Source organism: Oncorhynchus kisutch, linkage group LG24 (assembly GCF_002021735.2).
Source record: "Oncorhynchus kisutch isolate 150728-3 linkage group LG24, Okis_V2, whole genome shotgun sequence".
In the NCBI taxonomy this organism is placed as follows: Eukaryota; Metazoa; Chordata; class Actinopteri; order Salmoniformes; family Salmonidae; genus Oncorhynchus; species Oncorhynchus kisutch.
Window position 1 is genome coordinate 21,235,122 of NC_034197.2, and position 24,778 is coordinate 21,259,899.

The window sequence follows — 24,778 nt, forward strand, 5'->3', positions numbered from 1 at the left end:
TACTATTGGTTTTGAAACAATATTTAATTATGAAGGAATATACTTGCATGGAAATAAATCTTGTATCTTGCACTTTTCATGATCACATTGTTTTTGGATTATGAGAGGCTGAGTCATTGTGAATGAATTGTACATAATCCCCTCTGCATAATCTGTTTTTGGGGCAGGCATTATATTCCAGAACACATGCTTCAGATCATGCACACCTTCTCTCCTTTGGCTATGGCCCAGACAATGTCACATATTTGGGTCAAAGTTCATTTGTACTTTTCCTGTGGTGTGTCAAAGTGCAACATATGTGTTTGTTTTAGTAGTCTCCGAAAAACTGTGTTGAGCAGTAGTGAAGAAACAGCCACTGACAGGATTGCATTTTTCTTTGCCTTGGAGATATTCATCCCTATTTCAAAGTACTCTCATACTTAAAGGGACTTTTTGGGGCCACTTTCAACAAGGTGCTCATATCTTCCTACCCAAGGTAAGATGTGGCCTTTTATTTTGGTATAGTATGTGTGTGTGTTACATTCTGTTCTTTGAAAAAAAATATCCATAATACTGTACCAAATAACTTCAAATAAATGTGGTCCAACCCCTGCTTTTTGCAGAGCCGCCCCTACTTTGGGTTCAGGGAAAGTTACGTTACACAAGTGGATGCAAAATGTTATGACTTTCTGCAAATGAGTAACAAAGGTATACTGGTACCTATACATAACATCCTCAAGCCTAAAGAGCTTTACATTTATGAGCACATTGTTCTCCCCTCCTTCAAACAACTAAATTCTGATTACACTGAATGAGATATCTATGTGCAGTGTATATCATCACATAAAAGTCCATTATCTTGTAAAAACTTGTTTGGCCATGTCCATTGTGGCTCACACAAAGGTTGGTGTCAGGTGAAGGAAGGGATCCAACTTCAGTTCAAGTGTACACCGTGACTACAACAGTGGCAGTCCGTGCAGTTTAAGATGAGGGAGGACAATATATATTTTTCATGAGCATGGCCTTATTTATCTATTACAGCGTATTGGATGACTGTCATTCATATTCCATTCACCCAGTTCAATTTAACTACGATAGATTAAGGCTACTACATGACACTCAAATTTTCTCTATACTTATCATGAAGTTGCTACAACCGAGCCTATGAATGAAAGTTTACAACGTAGGTGCACACAGGTTGAGAGAAAATGTTGAGGCGACAGAAGTTTGAGAGAAAAATGTTGAGGCAACAGACAGTGACACATGGACAAACAGTGACACATTCAATACTGCCTTGCACACTCTTGCCTGTATCTAGCTGATGTAGGGTGTAATCATTAGTCAAACAGTTGCAAACCAGAGTTTGTATAGGACAAATGTAGGTTTGTATATTCCCGTTTTGTTCCGTTTGCTTCTGTTTAAGGTTTTTCAACAGAATCGACGGAATGAATACACCCCTGATCACGTGTAAAGACAGTTCACTTTCATAGCAGCCATGTTGTATTCCTTCTCGCATCTATGCGCTCTCCTCCTCTCACCTTTTCCCTTTGCTTGTGGATTTCAATCCACAACACATCAGTTGTACGTGACCAGACAAAAAACCTTTCCAAGCCAAACCATATCTTAACCTCTACACACATCCTACATCGTTGTCACCATATTAGCTAAAGTAACATCATAGTCAACATAGCTAATACAACTAATGCGTTAGTAAACCCGCTACGATCATGCAGTAACGTTAGTGTAGTCAGTAAGTAGTTTAGCACTTAAACCGGTGGCAATAAATTAGTCAAACCAAAAGCTTACCTTGACTTGGAGGAGTTCCAGTGTTGTGTTGGATAGTCATTGCCAGCTAGCTAACATAGCATCCCTTTGTTTGAGCAGGGTGCTTGAGTAGGCTAAGCTCACTAGCTGCATTTGCTAGCTAAGTGAAACTTAAAGTAAAAAAATAAAATAATAATCTCTCTCTCCTTCTTGTCTTTCATTTTGGAAGAAATTAATTTGTTAAAAACTGTTCAACTATTGTCTTTCTCTCTTTGAGTCAACTACTGTAGCTTATGCTTTCAGTACTTGATTTGTTCTCTGGTCCTTTGACTGGGTGGACAACATGTCAGTTCATGCTGCAAGAGCTCTGATAGTTTGGAGGAAGTCCTCCGTAAGATGTCATAATTACTGTGTAAGTCTATGGAAGGGGGAGAACCATGAGCTTCCGAGGTTTTGTAATGAAGTAAATGCACCCAGAGGAGGACGGAAGCTAGATGTCCTCTGGCTACACCCTGGTGCTACCCTAAAGAGTGCCGTTGAGGCTATTGTAGACCTTCAATGCAAACAAACTGTGTTTAATAAATGATTTGGTGACGTAAATACATTTAGTATAGTTTTATCTAAAAAGGATAACCTTTTAAATGTTTAACCATTTTTTAAAATGAAATTCACTGGAGGATGGTACTCCCCTTCCTCCTCTGAAGTGCCTCCACCGGACAACAACTACTGCTATTTGAATGCTAGTCTCGCTTTTTATAATCTAAGGCCGGCCAAAGTTGAATTACTGTTTAACGGATGCCCCCCGCCTTACTTTTCTCCACACCCCACAAATATATGGGCAATGTATGATTTGCTTGTAATGCACTGTCCGCTCTCCTTTGAGGCTTTCCCAAATTGAAGCTCAAGAGACCAAACAGCCTCAGATCACGTGCTCAGATCATGTTCGAGCTTCGAGACAGTGAAACACACAGGCTCGCATCTGCAGATCACTTGCCGATGTTTACTTTTTCTCTCATGCTGTCATGGCTGAAGCCAGCGCCAAATGCCTACTATAATGGGACGTCCCTCATTATAAAAACACAGTCAGTTAAATGCATGGTTAATACATCAATTTCAGATATATTAGAAGTGATTAATAGACGAAACAACAACGTCATCGAACTATTTATGTGTCCAGGTTAAACGTGGGACGTTCCTCATTATAAACAAACAGTCATTTAAATGCATCAATTTCAGATATATTCATCAGCAAAGACGCAGTGCAAGCTGATAGTATTTTAGACAACCAAATTGAAGTCAAAATGATTGATGAAATCGAAGTGTGTTAGCTGTATGGTGATTTGCGATTCATAATTTACATTTTACCGGTACTAGGTCAACTGATAACACCAAGACAGAATGCGTTTGAAGTGCGCACACGCTTCGCGCAGATCCATGATATGATATGACTTCTCCAAGGTGGGGCAGCCAGACGAGACAATCGAAGGAGGATGTGTTGAGCAAAGTTACTGGGCTCGAATTTAGTCTTTAGCTCTATAGATTGATGCCTCTAATTGTGCATGTTATAAACAACATTTATTTTATTTTTAACCTTTATTTAACTAGGCAAGTCAGTTAAGAACAAATTCTTATTTTCACTGACGGCCTAGGAACAGTGGGTTAGCTGCCTGTTCAGGGGCAGAACGACAGCTCGGGGATTTGAACTTCCGGTCACTAGTCCAACGCTCAAACCACTAGGCTACCCTGCCGCCCCATTTTGATGATGATAGGCTATCCTCTACGGCTGGATATGTGTATTTTTTTTAACATTAATTTGGCAGACCTAACTTGATTCACCCTCTTTCTTCAAGACCTAGTCTATGACAGGCCTAATCATATTTGTATGGATATTTTGTTTATTTCGCCTATAGGCTATAGAGATGCATTCAGGTAATTAACTTATTATTATACATGAACATTTATTTTATTACACATGTATTGTCAATCATTCTGTAATTAGTTTTTTTTAAAGTAGTTTCCTCTATTGCCCTATGCATCACATTCAATTAGGAGATTGGATTGCACTTTTTTATAATCAGGAATAAAGAAACTGTCACAAGTTATACTTCCCATTGTGTTTAATTTCTCATGGTTATAAAAACATTGTAACATCTGCACTCTTTTTAAGAAAAATAGTGTAGGTTTTCCCATGGAATAATATAACTTTTGAAGCTCACATTAGGCCTAGAGCCTGCACAAGTGCCTAGGACAATGTGCTAAAGTTATTCCTTATCCACTTCATGTTTTTTTCTCACTTGCCTCACTTTTCTGGGGGGTTAATCCATTAAACAGTGAATCAATTGTGTTTGGCCTAACTACTATTTATTCTCAATAATGGCCTCACCAACATATCTGCCTAGCTTGCTTCATATCCTCTTCTGCCGGGCAATCTTAAAGTTGCAGCATCTCACTGATTTATCTTTTTATCAATGGCAGTCTGTTACCGCCAATGTAGCTAAAATATAAAAGAACATATGCAACCAATGCATTGAATTCATGTTTGAGATAGTAAACAACTAGTCACATTACTTAATGTGTGTGTGTGTGTGTGTGTGTGTGTGGTGGATGAAAACACTTTTAGACTGTTCAAACACAGAAAGCAACAATATTTGTTACATTCTTTGTCCTCTCCAGACAAACCATGCTAGTCACCGTGGCAGCCCCACTTTGCTTCCCTCCAGATCCTGCTCTCTTCCTCCTGACCTGTCTCCTGTGGGTGTTCCCAGCTCAGAGCCATGCTGGCAACATCCTGGTGTACCCTGTGGACGGCAGCCATTGGCTCAACATGGACATCCTCCTGCGAGAGCTGCACCAGCGGGGGCACTCTTTAATGGTGGTCCGCTCGTCCACCAGCTGGTACGTCCCTGAACACGCTCCCCACTACTCCTCCGTCACAGTGCCGGTGCCCAGGGCCAGCAGACTGGAGGACCCACAGTACATGGCATACTTCCTGAAGAGGAGCCTGGAGATATGGACACGAGAGCGCTCCGTTTTATCCTTTATTGAGCTACAGAAAGAGACTATTAATTTGCTGGAGGAGGCCCATCGCAGCAGTGCTGAAATGGCCCTCTTAGCCATGGAGGACAAACAATTAATGGAGAAGCTGAAGGCAGCCAACTTTGATTTAATGTTGACTGATCCTGGATTTGCAGGAGGAGTTGTATTAGGGACTTACTTGGGTCTTCCTATTGTGCTTAACGTTCGTTGGATCACTAATGCAGAGGGACACTTTGCAATTGCACCTTCGCCCCTTTCTTACATACCAACTATCGGGTCACTGGTCACAGATAAAATGAGTTTTGCCAACAAACTGAAAAACTTCTTGCATTATGGAATCGCTCTTTATATTGATTATGGCATAACAAGACCCTTATACCAGGGTGTGATCAACAAATTCATCGATCCAAACACCAACATCTATTCTCTCATTCAAGGGGCTGACCTATGGCTGATGAGAGTGGACTTTGTGTTCGAGTTCCCACGCCCCACCATGCCCAACGTGGTCTACATGGGGGGCTTCCAGTGTAAGCCTTCTAAGCCTTTGCCAGCAGAGTTAGAGGCATTTATGCAAAGCTCGGGGGAACATGGGGTTGTGGTCATGTCTTTGGGGAGTCTGCTGGGTAGCCTCCTACCGGAGATCTCAGAGGTCATTGCCGCTGCCTTCGCCCTCCTGCCTCAGAAGGTGGTGTGGAGACACACGGGAGAGAAGCCCTCTACTCTAGGCAACAACACACTGTTGGTGAACTGGCTGCCTCAGAATGACCTACTGGGCCATCCCAAAACTAGAGCCTTTGTGACACATGGGGGCACCAATGGGATCTATGAGGCCATCTACCATGGGGTTCCCATGTTAGGCCTTCCTCTAATTTTTGACCAGTTTGACAACATGCTGCGTCTACAGGCCAGGGGTGTGGCTAAGGTTCTCGAGGTGACAACCCTAAAGGTGGAACCTATGACACAGGCACTGACAGACATCCTGGACAACAGGAAGCACTATAGAAACAATATGCGCAGGATGTCAAAGCTCCACCATGATACACCTCTCAAACCAATGGACAATGCCATTTTCTGGCTAGAATTTGCTGTGAGACACAAGGGTGCAGCACACTTGCGCACTGAGTCCTACAAGATGCCCTGGTATGCTTACCACAATGTGGATGTGCTGGTACTTCTCCTGACTGTTGTAGTCTCTGTCCTGTTACTAACGCTAATGACTTGCAAGGTTATAGGCAGGGCTCTTTGCCGAAAGAAAAAGGAAAAAGTGCAGTAATTTCTGAAGAATTTGTTTTACATTCTACAGTACATTCAAATTATCTGGTGCAATTGAAATCCACTACAAGACAAATGGGCATGAAACTTTGTCAAAATCAGACTATAGATGATTAATCAATCACTCTTTCTTGTAATAAAATAAAAACAGCAATTTAGCAAATGTTAAATCAATGCAATCTTGTCAATGTCACAATATTGCTAATACAACATTTTAATAGATTTTTAAAGAACTTTATTTTTTTTTACAGACATTAAAATGTACCCATCACCTATAACCATGTTCATATTCACATAATACCACAATCTCTTTCTTGGTCAACACAAAATAATTACAAAATAAAATGGTCGACAACAATGTGATGCATTTTTTGCTTTTATGTCCTAGATTTCTGAGTGGTGGATTTGACTAATGTTTGTGTGGTACAGCTAAATATTTTAAACAGTTAAAAAAATAAAGTGCCCATCAGCTGTATGGTATTGACAATACACATCTCTCCAATTTATGAACAGTCCCATTTGCTTGCACTACGCAAGAAAAATGCAGCAAAAAATTTGCAAAGCAAATTAAATATAACCTAATTAATTATCTACAGGTTACAAAAGTTGTCTCAAGTTTCTGGGGATCATGATCAGACATGCAATCTATCTTAAGTCAGATATTTAAAAACTAATACAGAACCTATATACTGAGTGCACAAAAAATTAGGAACACCTGCTCCATCCATGACATACGGACCAGGTGAACCAAGTGAAAACTATGATCCCACCTGTTAAATCCACTTCAATCAGTGTAGATGAAGGGGAGGAGACAGAGTAAAGAAGGATTTTTAAGCCTTGAAATAATTGAGACATAGATTGTGTATGTGTCATTCAGTGTGTGAATGGGCAAGACAAAATATTTAAGTGCCTTTGAATGAGGTATGGCAGTAGGTGCCAAGAACTGCAATGCTGCTGGTTTTTCACACAACAGTTTTCCGTGTGTATCAACAATGGTCCACCACCTAAAGGACATCCAGCCAATTTGACACAACTGTGGGAAGCATTGGGGTCAACATGGGCCAGTATTCCTGTGGAATACTTTCGACACCTTGTAGAGTCCATGCCAGACGAATTGTGACTCTTCTAAGGGCAAAAGGGGGTGCAACTCAATAAGAAAGGTGTTCCTAATTTTTTGTGCACTGCGTACAATAGATACCAGTTTGCAACTTTGCTATATTCCATTAGAAAAACATATCCCATCGTAACAGTGGCTTTAGAGTGTGGTGTGTCCTTTTCTGACATGTGCCCAAGGGTTGGTATGGGAAACTCCTCAATAACTTCAGTTGGCCGAGGGGACTTTTTTATACAACTATCTAAAGATAATTGGGTTAGCAAGAAAAGGTAGCAGTAAAACTGATCCCAAAATAAAAGATGGCATGTGTCAAATTGCTAAACAACCCTAATTTCTAGCATTCTTACTTCAAACTACCAGACAGAACCTTTTATGTACCAAGATAAGATTTTAGCACCAATTAGGACTAGCTATTTTATTAAATGACCATGTAAAGGGGAATGTCACTGATCATTTTATTAACTAGAGTTAAAATCAAGAGTGATTTTTGAAAGCGGTTTCATCTTCCATAAAACATTTAATGGCTGCTCTGCAAAAGTGCGAAAAATGCTCATCTATAACATTAATTTACCAACAAATTACAAAATGAGGGGAACTGTATTAAATATTCAAATGGAAGTCTTTGCTCAATGTTAACTTCCTAAAGTAAGTATCGGAGGCTCTTAACTGGGGTAGCACTTAACCATGCTAAATTGTGTCTGATTGTAGGCTATTGAACTGTGGACAAAGATGAATCTATGCCAGCCAAACATAATAGAATCCTTAACGCAGACATGCCCTGAAAATTTGGTCCAAAATAAATCACCAATTATTTTGGTCTTGAACATTTGCACGAAACAAAATGAGCAACTGTAGTAAAATTTGAGATGACTTGGAAAGCAGATCAAAGATAGTACTGAATCAATATTGATCAACTCAAAACGTTGTCTTTCTTTTTCTGAAAGTTTGATTTATGCATTTCATTTTCTAAATTAGTATTTTTTCCATTTCAAATTCCAAAATAACATGTCTAATCCTGATTGGTTAATGTAAGTAATGTCAGAGTAAATTCCACTAGATGGGCCAACTGCAAAGTCAAAATTGGCTATATTGAAAAATTCATGAAAACAAATATTTGCTTTTTGGGTTTAATTTAAGGTCAGGCATTAGGGTTACCAGTGTGGTTAAGGTTAGGTTTAAAATCAGATCTTATGACTTTGTGGCTATGCCAGCTATAGTGACCTCTGCAGAATCGCTGTCTCCTGGTTAAAGACTCATGACAATAAATGCCAACCTGCTTCTCTATTAGAGGCGAATATTCATGATAATTTACATTGACATCAAAAAAGGTATATTAAACAGATGATTGATTTCATGTGGATTTAGAAGAGACAGAGAGGTTGTACCTCTCACAAATATAACGATAACAAAACAATTGCTTAAAGAATAAATGTAGCATTTTTTTCAAATTAAATGCAAATTTTGACATACAAAATCAGTAAGAAATCTGAGCCATGGGTGAATACAATTTAACATTTTTTTATACGGGAGAGTAGACGGGCAATTCCACAGTACGGTAAGTGACACGAGGCAGGTTTCCATTGACCAAGCAATGTCACATCAAAAGAATGTGCCACGTGTAATGGAAACGGCAGATATGAGAATTATTATCCGTTCGACATGGGTGGATTTTTCTGTCGTCTAACTTTATTTATTACAACAAATTATGGAAACTTTTTCAAATGAATTATGATTGGCAATTTTTTATGTATGCAGGCATGTGATACACGTAACTATAAAAGCTCCACTCCACATTTCATTGTAAATGCCTACTGCTTGCTAAATCAATTTTTCAATTAAAAAAATGTTTCTTTGCAGAACAAGGATTGTTTTGACTTTCAAAATTTGCCCTGCTTTTCTGGATGCAAGTTTCACCATCCAATTATTACAGATCTACAGGAGTCACCATGGCACGGACTGTGGCGCTACATTGGCACGATTATGATTAGAATATGGCAAATAAGACATTCCGATTGGCACAGCGGTCTAAAGCACTGCATCGCAGCGCAAAAGGCATTACTACAGACATGGGTTCAATCCCAGGCTGTGTCGCAGGCGACCGGGAGACCCATGAGGCGGCACACAATTGGTCCAGCGTCGTCCAGGTTAGGCCGGCGGGATATCCTTGTCCCATCGCGCTCTAGCGACTCCTTGTGCCGGGCCGGGCGCTTGCACGATGACTGCGGTCGCCAGCTGGACTGTGTTTCCGCCAACACACTGGTGCGGCTGGTTAAGCGAGCAGTGTGGCTTGGCAGGGTTTTGTTTCAGGGGACGCAGGGCTCTGGACCGTCGCCTCTCCCAAGTCCATACGGGAGTTGCAACGATGGTACAAGACTAACTACCAATTGGATATTATGAAAAAGGGGTAAAATGTACCCCCCCCAAAAAAAATATATAAAAAAAGACTACGGCAAATATTGGTCAACTATTGCATTCTATCCAGATAACTTGGTCTACCTGAGACATGAAACAGATAGGTGGGAGGGCATACAGGCTGTCGCCAATTTAGTCACGCGCAATTTGCCTAAATGGATAATGGAAACACTTCAACCATTTCATTTTTATTCAACACTTTCATATTTTTTTTTAAGTGCCGTCATTACGCCCAGCTGTTTTTTTAAATACACACAACAGTTAAATGGAAACGCACCATAGCAGGCAATTGTCGCACCCATTTTCTATGCAAACTTTGTAAATGTCGACAGAAAAAATATATATAATTCACTTGACAAGTTGATGGAAACATAGCTACTGAGACTTTTTTAAATGTACGTTAAACAAAAACCAACGATTGCAAAATTAATCAAACCTTACAACTCTATGCCTATTTTTACAATTCCAACTGAAAATGTTACAAAAACACAGAACAGTGCCGATGCAAAGTTTGGTAACAGAATGACAATTTGTGCTGTAATTCGGTTACCAAACTTAGCATATGCAATGTTCTGCGGAAATTTTTAAAACAAGTTCTTGTGCATAGAGTTGTATGCTTTGTTTAACTTTGTAATCATAGGTTTTTGTTTGGCATACATTTTAAAGTGAAATATCGACGTCTCAGTGTTACTGCTACCGTGGAATTGCCCAGATACAGTATTTAGGGAGCAAAATGACTTCAACATGACTTACCGCTTTAAAAAAAATTGCATTCTATATTTTGTTGAATGTATGTTTGTGATGCAACAATTTTCAAGCACTTCTCAGTAAGGTTAATATTTTTTTCCCTTCTCAAAATGCTGGTACCTTGTTGTCAAATGAACAAATATTGTGAATCATTCTTGTTGATTTGGTTCACAATACTTGTTCATTTGACAGCAAGGTACCAGCAGTGAGAAAATTTCAGACTTATTTACGACCAAATAATTGTATGATGGTAATGTCTCTGGCTTACAAGGATTCTGTCCTAGCCTGGCAATAAACAAAATGCAAAATGTCCCAACAGTGACTTGCCTGCTTATAGCCATGTGAAGAAAGTCTACAAGGGGACATTTCATAAACACTTTTTGGGAAATAGATGTGTGAAAACAAAAATGTAAAATCTGATTTTATAGTCAACTCACTTATAGTCAAGTTACAATAGAAAATATTAGCATTGTCCCTCCAGCAGAAAGAACAAAGCCCTTCAACTTTCAAAGCACTTCTCTTCGGTCTGTGTTCCACATCTCCTAACTCACTTGCTTTGGATCACTTTTATTTCACATTCCCTTCATAGATGAAAGGGCAGGGCACCCAGCATTCTCCCTCACACTTCTTCCTGAAACAGAACAGCCTTTTCACTTTTCTTGCTCCTGTCCTCACCATGAAGTCAAGTTCTCTTATTCGGGACACGGGTTCCCCCTCTGCTAAAAGCAGCAGACGCATGCATTTCTAGGATGGAGTCCCTCTGCTCCCTCCAAGTGCGGCTGCGGTTTCAGCTGCAGACCCTGCCCCCACTCCTGTGACCAGATTCCGGAGCAGCTTGCGGCGGCCAGCCTGATAGTCCTCCTCATCCACATTGACCAGGAGTTTGATGGCCTCATGGCCCACTGCCTGTTTGAGTGAGTCTGTGATGAAGACACCCTTCAGGGCCTCCAGCAGGGAGCCGTTGATGTAGTCCCGCCAAAAAGCATCTAGGTAGGTGAGCTCCGAGAACTTGATGTCGCAGATGATGGAGCCCAGGTCCCGGGACTTGAGGATAGTGTTTGCCTGGTTGAACCTCTCAAACTGCCTCTCCAGAGCCTCCTGCTTGTTGGAGAAAACATTTCCCAGAAGCGCTGATTCATGCTGGCAGTACTCAGCACGCACTCGTAGGCGGATGTCTGCAGGGGTGTGGGGTGAATAGGGAAGAACAAGGGGAGGGGTGACACAGAGGAAGAGGTGTGCCATCTATTGGAAATTATACTGTCAATGAATCATGACGCAATCATTAATTTTTAAATCAGCGTCTGTATAATTTGGCACAGATCTGTATGCATGTGCTTTAGCCAAGTCCTTTGTCATTCATTGTCATGAAATAACTGACAAAAAGTAGGATACAACCTTTGAAAGCATAAAGTTACTTAAGAAGTATTTTTCTTCCGTGCTTTCATGATACACACTCAAAATGCCCTTACCACAGGTTTGCTTTTCCCTGCAGTCACCTGTGGCGTAGGCCCTCTTTCTTTTGCGGCTGGGTAATGGGGGGCCTGGCTTGGTGCGGGAAGGGCCCACCTGGGTCCCCGATGGAGAACAGCAGATCACTGGCTGGGGACCTGTTAGTAGAGTGAGGGGCAAAGACATTTACAGATGTATTTATGTCACTATTTCCACCAATTCTATTAATTCCCCCAACACACATACACTACATCACCAAAAGTATGTGGACACCTGCTCGTCAAACATGTCATTCCAAACCCACCCCCCCCAATTTGCTGTTGTAAAAGCCTCCACTCTTCTGGGAATGCTTTGGATGTTGGAACATTGCTGTGAGGACTTGCTTTCATGAAGCCACAAGAGCATTAGTGAGGTCAGGCACTGATGTTGGGCGATTAGGCCTGGCTCGCAGTCGGCGTTCCAATTCATCCCAAAGGTGTTCAATGGGGTTGGGGTCAGGGCTCTGTGCAGGCGAATCGAGTTCTTCCACACCTATCTCGACAAACCATTTCTATATGGACCTTGCTTTGTGCACAGGGGCATTGTCATGATGAAACAGGAAAGGGCTTCCCAAACTTTTGCCACAAAGAATGTCATTGTATTATTAAGATTTCCATTCACTAGAACTAAGGGGCCTAGCCAGAAACATGAACTGCCTCAGACCATTATTCTTCCTCCACCAAAATGTACAGTTAGCACTGTAATGCAGGTAGCATTATCCTGGCATCTACCAAACCCAGATTAGTCCGTCAGACTGCCAGATGGTGAAGCGATTAATTACTTCAGAGAACGCGTTTCTACTGCTCCAAAGTCCAATGGCGGCGAGCCACCACTCCAGACAACACTTGGCGTTGCGCATAGTGATCTTACGCGTGTGTGCGGCTGCTCAGCCATGAAAACCCATTTCATGAAGCTCCCGACGAACAGTTCTTGTGCTGACGTTGCTTCCAGAGGCAGTTTTTTAGTGTTGCAACCGAGGACAGAATTTTTACACGCTTCAGCACTTCGCGGTCAGTGAGCTTTTGTGGTCTAACACTTCGCGGCTGAGCCATTGTTTCTCCTAGATGTTTCCACTTCACAATAACAGCACTTACAGTTGACCAGGGTAGCTCTACCAGGGCAGAAATTTGACTAACTCACTTGTTGGAAAAGTGACATCCTATGATGGTGCCACGTTGAAAGTCACAGAGCTCTTCAGTAAGGTCATTCTACTGACAATGTTTTTCTATGGCGTTTGCATGCTGTGTGCTAAATTTTATACACCTGTCAGAAACTGGTGTAGCTGAAATAGCCGAATCCAATAATTTGAAGCAGTATCCACATACTTCAGTATACTGTATATATGTAGCTGTATACATGCAGAGTCAAACCCACCTGTCCTTCTGTGGGGTGCAGCCTCCCTGCTCTCTCCTCCTCTTCTGGGGGACACATAACGTACCGACGTCTCTTCCAGGTACTTATCCACTGGGTCTGGGCACACTGAAATGTAAAGCACATGAAGGCTTTTGGTTAGTGACTTAAAATATTTCAATTTAACGTAAACTGTCGATTGTTAACTAAGGGACTAGAAAGTGTGTTTTCAAGATTGCGAGAAGTGGAGAGAAATATTCGGAATAACATTTAGGAGATTGACAACATAACATTTTGCAGATGGGGAATCTACGTTTCTCGGTCTCAACACCATTAGATGTCGTTTGGTCTTTCATTTTTTTTTTTATAGAAAATGACAGTGGGTCTGAAAAAGGCAAAGTTTGAGAAGGAAACCAACACTTACCGGTCTGTCTCTTCCTGAGTGTGACGTAGGGCAGCAGGTCGTGCCGTGTGATGATGCGAAGCAGCTGCAGGACGTGTCTGAAGTTGGTCTCATCACATCGCCCCTGGCGCTCCAGAGCCAGCAGGAAGTCCCGGCCACTCCTGATGCCACCGCGCTCATACTCGTCAATGACATCCACAAACAGGAACGAGAGCACTCGCACATCGCGGTGCGTGAGCTGGGCCCCCACTATGTCGAACATGCGGTGCAGTGAGTACAAGCCGTAAGCATTGTCTACGGCCTCCTCGGGCCAGGGTTCAAAGCGTCCTGACGAGGGCGTCCTTGAGGAGGCAGAGTTAGTGCAGGAGGCCAACGTGCCCCTATTCACTGCAACTCCACTGGAGGTCCCCACCGACGAGGACCCCACACCGCCCATCAGACCTGTGTGGGAGGCAGGGTGCCCCGCAGCACTACTCTGAGTAGAGTCCAGCTGGTTTGGATGAATGTGAGGCCTACCCGGGTGAGCTAATGAGTTCTGGGGGATGAGGAGGGGAGGGTTGACATTTGCATTGGGGAGGGAATGCTGCTGTGAGGTCATCACTGTGTTAGGGGTGGACGATCCCAACAACTTCTGTGTTGTGTCTGAATACTTCAACTGCTTTTCTACAAGAAAAGGAGGGACAAAACACTATTCACACCTGAAGTGACCACATTTAAAATACACAAATGCAGGACAACAGAATGATTTTGCATGACAGTGTGAGCTTACATAAATACAAACATTTGGTAGCACACATTTAGCACACCCCGCCAAATGTTAATGGTTTTATCATAATTTCTTAAAAGGTTGTACCTACAAATGTAGCTTATTGAATATATTTATAGAATATGCATAAAAATGCATCCTTCAATTGCAACGTTTGCATATGCCCAACATTTATATTTTTAATAGGCTACCCTCAAACACCAAATTAGGCATAATAAATGTCAAAATAGACCATTGCATGACCAATGTCAATCGTGTTTTACTAGTGAAATGTAAAAAATGTGTCTGCATTCTAATCGTTTGATCTCAATCAGTTTAATTGGGAATATAGATTAGATGTTCTTTAATTGCGGTTTCGTGAATACATTAGAGCAGATGGTGGCTGTTTTATAAAAATCTGGGAATATTTCTGGTTCGTCTCAGGGAATGTAAAACAGCTGGGAAGGGAGACTTAAAACGGGATTGAGTGAAATAGCTGCAAATATGTTGAATAAGCAACTGATGAGCCTCACAAATTTGACGAAATTACCTTATACATTTTAGTTTTAACGTCACCGGTAGGTTTAGGCTACCACATCCTTATGAAATGTACATTTTCATAAACGCAAAGTGACTGCAAAAGACACGCTGGAATGTCTAACTGAAAAACGCTTACCTGTAACTATGTGTTGAAATTCATACTTTTTTAAAATTTTTATTATTGAACGCAAACACCGAATTTTCCTGGGAGTTCAATTTAGCGTGAATGCGCTTGTGCCAATTGAATATCTGTGTATGTAGTACGTCAGTCACCACCGCTACGTCTCCAGTTGAGCAACACAAAATTAGGAAAACGTCGGTTGTTGTATTCCAGTGTTTCCCAACCAGGGGTACTTGAGAAGACTCATGAGGCCATAGGCTTATTGGTAAAGTGCACATGAGGGGGTACTTCAAAGGTACCCTGGGCAGAGCAAAATGTACTTGATGTTACAGTAAACGAAAAAGGTTGGGAATCAAAGTTTTTAAGTATGAATGTCAGTAACTCTTACCCCGCGGATAGACTGCAGTTGTACAGGACAAACAGGTATATGTAAGCGTTTTCAGAATTGACATGTTCACAAGTATCGACTGATGGTGACCCAATGTTGTTAGATAATTGCGCTACCAGTTATCAATACTCACCTCCGCCTCGGAAAACTGGCTACATTGAGGCGTTCCTCAACTAAGCTACCGCTAACTAATCACAACAGTTGGGAAGCTAGCGTAGCTTGTTGTAAACAGTAATGACCAGCTAGATAACGCTAGCTGAGTACTAACTAGCTACCTACATTATGACATTGTTGACTGTCGCTAACCCTAAATGGCTAGCTGGTTAAACCATGCAGCTAACTGGATAGCCACCGTGTTACAAATAAGCAGCTTGTTATTGTGAAAACGTAGCCAGCTAACGTTAGTTACGTCAACTAGTTTAAATTTAGATGAACTAGTTAGCCAAATATTTCAGTTACACACAAAATGCAACAAAAATGTTTAGTCATCAACGACACCACCAGTAACTAACTAGTTTTTCAAAAAAGCTAGTTAGCTAACAAGGACTTGGTCGCTTATGCTAGTTGGCTAACTTTGGCAAAGTAGATAACGTTACCTGGCTATTGATGCTTACCGTAGCTACGTTTCCTTGAGTTAATACCTTGATTCAAAGTCATTTAACTTGAAATACCGTAGATACTTACTCAACGTTTTTGGTTGAACCCTTAACTAGCTCCTTCAAGATCAGAAAACACAATTAAAGTGTATAATTTCACACTCTTTCACGAGGCTAACAATTAGCATGCCCATTTTCGTATCTCAGCTAAAATGAAAGAACATCCGGTACACTACGCAGTATTAACATCCGGGTTACAATGGTTTAGACGAGTAAATCTCAAATTCGGTTCGCGTTAGAATTCTTGTAAACCAGACACTCCTTTCCTTCTTCGAAGTTCTCTCTCTTGAAGTAATCTTTGATCTAAACACAGTTGGCTAGGTAAAAACACACATGTTTCTCTACATGAGATGGATTGTTTGTTTATGACAACAAAAACAGGATTAATGTGTTTGGGTTATGATGGGTGATATGAAGTTTATTTACAAATTAGGGACAGTTCGACATTTACTGGGGGGGTTTGCCATCCAAACTTTTTATTGTTGCTTTCGGCAAGGTTGTGTGTTTTAAAAAAAATTGTGCACAGGAGGGTATTACATTTTTTTCCCTGGTTTACATTCACTCTTTTGCAGGTTTTACTATATAATTTATTGCATTCTAGCTAAATTTACTCATCGGCTTGCATGCGCCTCCCCTATATCAAGGTGTTTTGGTACTTCCCTTATGCCCCACACTTTTCCGACTGCTAACTTTCACAATACCATAGATCAATATAGTGTCTATTCTGTCTAGCCTGCCCTCTATCCACAGAAGTGGTAGATGGATAATTTGTTCAGATCTGCAATAGGCTAAGTAGAAATCAAACCACATTGGCCAATCTGCAGTTGCTACATCCCACTGCTGGATTGCTTCTGAAGCTCTGCAGGGTGGTCCTGGTCAGTCCCTGGATGGGAGACCAGATGTTGCTGGAAGTAGTGTTGGAGAGCCAGTAGGAGGCACTCTTTCCTCTCGTCTAAAATAAAATTCCCCAGGGCAGTGATTGGGGACATTTCCCTGTGTAGGGGTGCCATCTTTCGGATGGGATGTTAAACGGGTGCCCTGACTCTCTGTGGTCACTAAAGATCCCATGCAACATTGCACATGAAAGAACATTGAAGACATGAGACACGCAGCTCAAAAAGCTCCCCTAGAATATCTTGTTTAGGGACAATACAATAACCCTACCTAGACTAGCCTACAACACCACAATGCAATGAACAATTGCCTTATTATTTTGAAGGGAGTACAACATTCTACTCTAGGCTGCAGTGAAAATGTCATGAATAACAACGAGTAATCCCTGTGATTTGAATGTTTAATTCCATTTGGATCAGTTGTGGTCTACTCTCGACAGTTTATAAGGTCTAGAAAGGCACAGTAGCAGGTCAGTCTGGCAGTGTTTTTACTTTTGATACTGAGATGCGCTCTGCTTCCTCTCCAATCCAAGCGTCATTTAACTTTTAAAATGTACCATAAGTCTCCTATAGGCATGTGTACATTTGTCCAAAATATAATTCCAGCATCCTCAAAATGGCTTGGCATTAACCAGGGTTCCATCCAACCTTTCTATGTGAGGAAAGTACAGTTGAAGTCAGAAGTTTACATACACTTAGGTTAGAGTCATTAAAACACATTTTTCATCCACTCCACAAATTTCTTGTTAACAAACTATAGTTTTGGCAAGTCGGTTAGGACATCTACTTTGTGCATGACACAAGTCATTTTTCCAACAATTGTTTACAGACAGATTATTTCACTTATAATTCACTGTATCACAATTCCAGTGGGTCAGAAGTTTACATACACTAAATTGACTGTGCCTTTAAACAGCTTGGAAAATTCCAGAAAATTATGTCATGGCTTTAGAAGCTTCTGTTTTATAACCCATGTCCCTTCACAGGGGCGGGCCACTGATTGAGCAGAGCCCTAACCGTATGAAAACCCAAATCTCGCAGTTGGAAGCTAAAATTACATTTAATCTCTTCACCAATAATTTTATATTCAAACATTTAAATTGAACAACAATTCCATGTGAATCCGATAACTACAATTTGCAGACTTTCCACTGTAGAGTTTATGTCATCTTATCATTGATGAGAATGTCTCAGATGACAACCGAACTGACATCATATTCATTAAGTACGACCGCATATGTTCAATTGGTCAGATTACCAGAATATAGTTCATTTCCCCCCACCTTCTGATGTTCCTATGTTAACCAAGGGGTTTTCAAATTTCACATCAGTAGGGTAGAGAGGAAAAAGGGGGGAAGAGGTATTTATGACTGTCATAAACCTACCCACAGGCCAACGTCATGACACCAGCTTTGTCAAGAGGAATGGGCCAATATTCACCCAACTTATTGTGGGAAGCTTATGGAAAGCTACCCGAAACGTTTGACCCAAGTTAAACAATTTAAAGGCAATGCTACCAAGTACTAATTGAGTGCATGTAAACTTCTGACCCACTGGGAATGTGATGAAAGAAATGAAAGCTGAAATAAATAATTCTCTCTACTATTATTCTGACATTTCACATTCTTAAACTAAAGTGGTGATCCTAACTGACCTAAAGTAGAGATTTTTTACTAGGATTAAATGTCAGGAATTGTGAAAAACTGAGTTTAAATGTATTTGGCTAAGATGTATGTAAACTTCCGACTTCAACTGTACATGTTGGATAAAAAATGTCACAACATTATGTTAAAGCATGCCGTTTATTAGGCTTGATTAAATAAATTATGATGAACTTCACAGGGTGTTGAAAGTGCATGGTGATGCGCTTTTCAATAAATATTGAGGGTCTTATTCTGGTGACATGATGATCGATGGCTGCCGTTTTGCAAATAAAAATTATCTCGCTGATAAAGTGTGGGTATAACCTACATGATGAGATTATTATGAACAAAAGTGTCCATGATAATCTCATCATGTAGGTTATACCCACACTGTATCTGCGACCTGTTGGCTCGAGCGCACGTGCCTATACCAGAGTGGGTATTATCTTTATGCAGATGTTTGAATATTCACATGCAAATCTGTCACTATTGGATGGAAACCTAGCTATATACACCCTAAGGAGTCTGGCATGTGCACTAGTCCAGTGCCACTTTGATTATGCCTGCACATCATGGTTCACCAGCAACCTCAAACATCTCAAGTATAAGCTACAGACCAGCCAAAACAAGCTTGTAAGAATTGTACTTAAATTACCCCTCACGCTCTTCTGGTGGTTGAACATTTTAAGCAGCTAGGCTGGCTATCTGTGGAAAAAATTGTATTATTAATTCAGCTAGGTCTGCTCCACACAATTATCATGGACTCAGCCCCCAAGTACCGATCCAACTTTACTGAGCAAAAATATAAACACAACATGCAACAAAGATTTTACTGAGTTATAGTTCCTATAAGGAAATCAGTCAATTTAAATAAATGAATTAGGTCTGTTGGTCACAGACACCTGTGTAGGGACATGGATCAGAAAACCAGTCAGTATCTTGTGTGACTACCATTTCCCTCATGAAGCGCGACACATCTGCTTCGCATAGAGTCGATCAGGCTGTTGATTCTGGCTCTGTGACGTTGCTGTATATTGGCAGGAACTGAAACCCGCTGCCGTACACGTCGAACCAGAGCATCCCAAACATGTTCAATGATCTAAATATACTTTCCTGCAAAACTCCCCACCCACTGTGGTACGGATCTGCTATTTTTATTCGTTATAAGTGGAACTTCCATCAGCAGCTTGCCAACTAACTAGCTACTAGCTAGTAGTCACTGTTAGCCACGTCTAGCAAACTTGACTTTTAGCTCGGTCACCAGCCAGCTTTAGCTCGGTCGACACCTGCCAGTCTGCACAGCGTGATATCGGACTGCTTTTCTCCACCACATCACCGGATTCCTGCCTCAAGCTCTGGGCCATTACACCAGATCATCGCAGATAGCTAACTGCAATCGAGTGGTTACCGCTGGCTAACGCCTCTGTCCCGAAGCAAGCACCAGTTAGCCTTGAGCTAGCCTCGAGCTAGGCCCATCACCCGGCTAGCCGAAGAGGTATACCCGCTAATTTGTGGGCTACAATTCCTCTTTTGCCAATTGGCCTGGACCATTTGTTGCCAACACGGAGCCCCACCGATCCATCACGACTGGTCTGCCGACGTAATCATCCGATGTGGTTTCAACAGGCTTTTCCGTTGCGTTGTCACCGAAGACCCTTCTGCTATCCCCGGCCCACTAGCTTTCTGAATGCCTTGCCTCCCGCTCGCCTAGCATAGTGGCGACTACCGAACGGCTCCCGGTCTCACCTATTGCTGCTCATTAGACCCTATGATCACTCAGCAACACATGCCTCTCTTTAATGTCAATATGCCTTGTCTTCCGCTATTTCGGTTAGTTATTGTTTATTTCACTGTAGAGCCCCTAGTCCAGATCAACATGCCTTAGATAGCTCTTTTGTCACACACCCCACACACGGGAGACATCACCTGGCTTAGCTGGTGTCTCCAGAGATGCAAGCAATCTCATCGTCACTCAATGCCTAGGTTTACCCACACTGTACTCACATCCTACCATACCCTTGTCTGTACATTATGCCCTGAATCTGTTCTACCATGCCCAGAAATCTGCCCCTTTTATTCTCTGTTCCCAACCCACAAGACGACCACTTCTTAAAGCCTTTAGCCGTACCCTTCTCCTACTCCTCCTCTGTTCCTCTGGTGATGTAGAGGTTAACCCTGGCCCTGTAGCCCCCAGCATCACACCTATTCCCCAGGCGCTCTCATTTGTTGACTTCTGTAACCGTAAAAGCCTTGGTTTCATGCATGTTAACATCAGAAGCCTCCTCCCTAAATTTGTTTTATTCACTGCTTTAACACACTCCACCAACCCTGATGTCCTAGCCGTGTCTGAATCCTGGCTAAGGAAGGCCATCAAAAATTCTGAAATTTCCATTCCCAACTACAACATTTTCCATCATAGAACTGCCAAAGGGGGCAGAGTTGCAATCTACTGTCATACTATCCAGGTCTGTGTCCAAACAGTTCGAGCTTCTACTTTTATAAAATCCACCTTTGCAGAAATAAGTTTCTCACTGTTGCCGCTTGTTATTATAGACCCCCCTCAGCCCCCCAGCTGTGCCCCGGACACCATATGTGAATTGATTGCCCCCATCTATCTTACTAGTTCATACTGTTAGGTGACCCAAACTGGGATATGTTTAGCACCCCGGCCGTCCTACAATCTAAACTAGATGCCCTCAATCTCACACAAATGATCAAGGAACCTACCAGGTACAACCCTAAATCAGTAAAACATGGGCACCCTCATAGATATCATCCTGACCAACTTGCCCTCTAAATACAACTCTGCTGTCATCAACCAGGATCTCAGCGATCACTGCCTCATTGCCTGCATCTGTAAGGGGCCCGGGGCCAAATGACCACCCCTCATCACTGTCAAACATTCCCTAAAACACTTCAGCGAGCAGGCCTTTCTAATCGACCTGGCCCGGGTGTCCTGGAAGGATATTGACCTCATCCTGTCAGTAGAGGATACCTGGTTGTTCTTTAAAAGTGCTTTCCTCACCATCTTAAATAAGCATGCCCCATTCAAAAAAATGTAGAACTAAGAATAGATATAGCCGTTGGTTCACTCCAGACTTGACTGCCCTTGACCAGCACAAAAACATGCTGTGGCATAATGCATTAGCATCGAATAGCCCCCGTGATATGCAACTTTTCAGGGAAGTCAGGCACCAATATACACAGTCACTTAGGAAAGCTAAGGCTAGCTTTTTAAAACAGAAATTTGCATTCTGTAGCACTAATTCCAAAACGTTTTGGGACACCATAAAGTCCATGGAGAATAAGAGCACCTCCTCCCAGCTGCCCACTGCACTGAGGCTAGGAAATACTGTCACCACCGATAAATCTAAGAAAATTTAGAATTTCAATAAGCCCAACCCCCCCCCCCCCCCACTTTTCTCCTTCACCCAAATCCAGATAGCTGATGTTCTGAAAGAGCTGCAAAATCTGGATCCCTACAAATCAGCTGGGCTAGACAATCTGGACCCTCTCTTTCTAAAATGATCCACCGAAATTGTTGCAACCCCTATTACTAGCCTGTTCAACCTCTCTTTTGTATCGTCTGAGATCCCCAAAGATTGGAAAGCTGCCGTGGTCATTTCCCTCTTCAAAGGGGAGACACTCTAGACCCAAACTGTTACAGACCTACAGTGGGGAGAACAAGTATTTGATACACTGCCAATTTTGCAGGTTTTCCTATTTACAAAGCATGTAGAGGTCTGTAATTTGTATCATAGATACACTTCAACTGTGAGAGATGGAATCTAAAACAAAAATCCAGAAAATCACATTGTATGATTTTTAAGTAATGAATTAGCATTTTATTGCATGACATAAGTATTTGATACATCAGAAAAGCAGAACTTAATATTTGGTACAGAAACCTTTGTTTGCAATTACAGAGATCATACGTTTCCTGTAGTTCTTGATCAGGTGAGCCACTCCTTAGTTGCCCTGGTTGTGTGTTTCGGGTCATTGTCATGCTGGAAGACCCAGCCACGACCCATCTCAAATGCTGTTACTGAGGGAAGGAGGTTGTTGGCCAAGATCTCACGATACATGGCTCCATCCATCCTCCCCTCAATACGGTGCAGTCGTCCTGTCCCCTTTGCAGAAAAGCATCCCCAAAGAAGGATGTTTCCACCTCCATGCGTCACGGTTGGGATGGTGTTCTTGGGGTTGTACTCATCCTTCTTCTTCCTCCAAACACGGTGAGTGGAGTTTAGACCAAAAAGCTCTATTTTTGTCTTATCAGACCACATGACCTTCTCCCATTCCTCCTCTGGATCATCCAGATGGTCTTTGGCAAACTTCAGATGGACCTGGACATGTGCTGGCTTGAGCAGGGGGACCTTGCGTGCGCTGTGGGATTTTAATCCATGACGGCGTAGTGTGTTACTAATGGTTTTCTTTGAGACTGTGGTCCCAGCTCTCTTCAGGTCATTGACCAAGTCCTGCCGTGTAGTTCTGGGCTGATCCCTATCCTTCCTCATGATCATTGATGCCCCAAGAGGTGAGATCTTGCATGGAGCCCCAGACCGAGGGTGATTGGCCGTCATCTTGAACTTCTTCCATTTTCTAATAATTGTGTCAACAGTTGTTGTCTTCTCAGCAAGCTGCTTGCCTATTGTTCTGTAGCCCATCCCAGCCTTGTGCAGGTCTACAATTTTATCCCTGATGTCCTTACACAGCTCTCTGGTCTTGGCCATTGTGGAGAGGTTGGAGTCTGTTTGATTGAGCGTGTGGGCAGGTGTCTTTTATACAGGTAACGAATTCAAACAGGTGCAGTTAATACAGGTAATGAGTAGAGAACAGGAGGGCTTCTTAAAGAAAAACTAACAGGTCTGTGAGAGCCGGAATTCTTACTGGTTGGTAGGTGATCAAATACTTATGTCATTCAATAAAATGCTAATTAATTACTTAAAAATCATACAATGTGATTTTCAGGATTTTTGTTTTAGATTCCGTCTCTCACAGTTGAAGTGTACCTATGATAAAAAATTACAGTAGATGCCTACTGGAGAACTTATTTGTATTGCTTTTAATCTTTTTAATGAATTTATGTTATTAACACTTTGTTCTAGCTAGCTATTTGTGTAGGTAGCTATCAAGTAAACACAATGATATAGTATGCTTTGTAAGTAGGAAAACCTGCAAAATCGGCAGTGTATCAAATACTTGTTCTCCCCACTGTATATCCACCCTGCCCTGCCTTTCTAAAGTCTTCAAAGTTAACAAACAGATCACCCACCATTTTGAATCCCACGTACCTTCTCCACTATGCAATCTGGTTTCCGAGCTGGTCATGGGTGCATCATAACCGCCATAGATAAAAGACAGGACTGTGCAGCTGTTTTCATCGACCTGGCCAAGGCTTTCGACTCTGTCAATCACCTCATTCTTATCGACAAACTCAATAGCCTTGGTTTCTCAATTGACTGTCTCGCCTGGTTCACTAACTACTTCTCAGATAGACTGTATCAAATCGGAGGTGTGTCAAATCGGAGGGCCTGTTGTCCGGACCACTGGCAGTCTCTATGGGGGTGCCACAGGGTTCAATTCTCGGGCCTAATCTTTTCTCTGTATATATCAATGATATCGCTCTTGCTGCTGGTGATTCTCTGATCCACCTCTACGCAGACGACACCATTCTGTATTCATCTGGCCCTTCCTTGGACACTGTTTTAACAACGAGCTTCAATGCCATTCAATGCCAAACGAGCTTCAATGCCATACAACACTCCTTCCGTGGCCTCCAACTGCTCTTAAATGCTAGTAAAACTAAATGCATGCTCTTCAACTGGTTGCTGCCTGCACCTGCCCGCCTAGCATCACTACTCTGGACGGTTCTGACTTAGAATATGTGGACAACGACAAATACCTAGGTGTCTGGTTAGACTGTAAACTCTCCTTCCAGACTCACATTAAGCATCTCCAATCCAAAATTAAATCTAGAATCAGCTTCCTATTTCACAAGAAAGCCTTCTTCACTCATGCTGCTAAACTTACCCTCGTAAAACTGACTATCCTACCGATCCGTGACTTCGCAAATAGCCCCCAACACTCTACTCAGCAAATTGGATGTAGTCTATCACAGTTCCATCCGTTTTGTCACCAAAGCCCCATACACTGCCCACCACTGCAACCTGTATGCTCTCGTTGGCTGGCTCTCGCTACATATTCGTCGCCTAACCCACTGGCTC

At 42.0% G+C, this 24,778-nt stretch overlaps 1 protein-coding gene and 1 pseudogene across 3 annotated transcripts; one reads left to right on the top strand and one right to left on the bottom strand.

Moving 5' to 3' along the window:
* The first annotated feature begins 298 nt into the window (after window positions 1-298).
* LOC109869024 (UDP-glucuronosyltransferase 2A1 pseudogene) lies at window positions 299-9,405 on the top strand (annotated as a pseudogene). The gene is made up of 2 exons (XR_004205244.1): window positions 299-475; window positions 4,417-9,405. The product of XR_004205244.1 is annotated as a UDP-glucuronosyltransferase 2A1 pseudogene (transcript).
* LOC109869026 (death effector domain-containing protein-like) lies at window positions 6,270-16,235 on the bottom strand. Of its 2 annotated transcripts, none has more exons than XM_020458840.2 (5): window positions 15,974-16,235; window positions 13,587-14,228; window positions 13,187-13,291; window positions 11,794-11,931; window positions 6,270-11,499 (listed from the first exon to the last, which is right to left on the bottom strand). In XM_020458840.2, exons 1-5 carry the CDS (start codon window positions 16,014-16,016, stop codon window positions 11,069-11,071), a joined length of 1,359 nt encoding a protein of 452 aa, XP_020314429.1. In that variant the 5' UTR covers window positions 16,017-16,235; the 3' UTR covers window positions 6,270-11,068. The 2 variants fall into 2 exon arrangements, with proteins under 2 accessions (XP_020314429.1, XP_020314430.1); XM_020458841.2 differs by having other exon boundaries at window positions 16,044-16,231.
* Window positions 16,236-24,778: the final 8,543 nt, after the last annotated feature.

Coding starts and splice junctions, on each gene's coding strand:
- LOC109869026 (XM_020458840.2), bottom strand. CDS start 16,016: ATGACTTTGAATCAAGGTATTAACTCAAGGAAACGTAGCTACG. Junction 14,229..15,973: donor CTCAAGGAAACGTAGCTACG/GTAAGCATCAAT, acceptor CTTTTCTTGTAG/AAAAGCAGTTGAAGTATTCA. Junction 13,292..13,586: donor ACTCAGGAAGAGACAGACCG/GTAAGTGTTGGT, acceptor TTTACATTTCAG/TGTGCCCAGACCCAGTGGAT.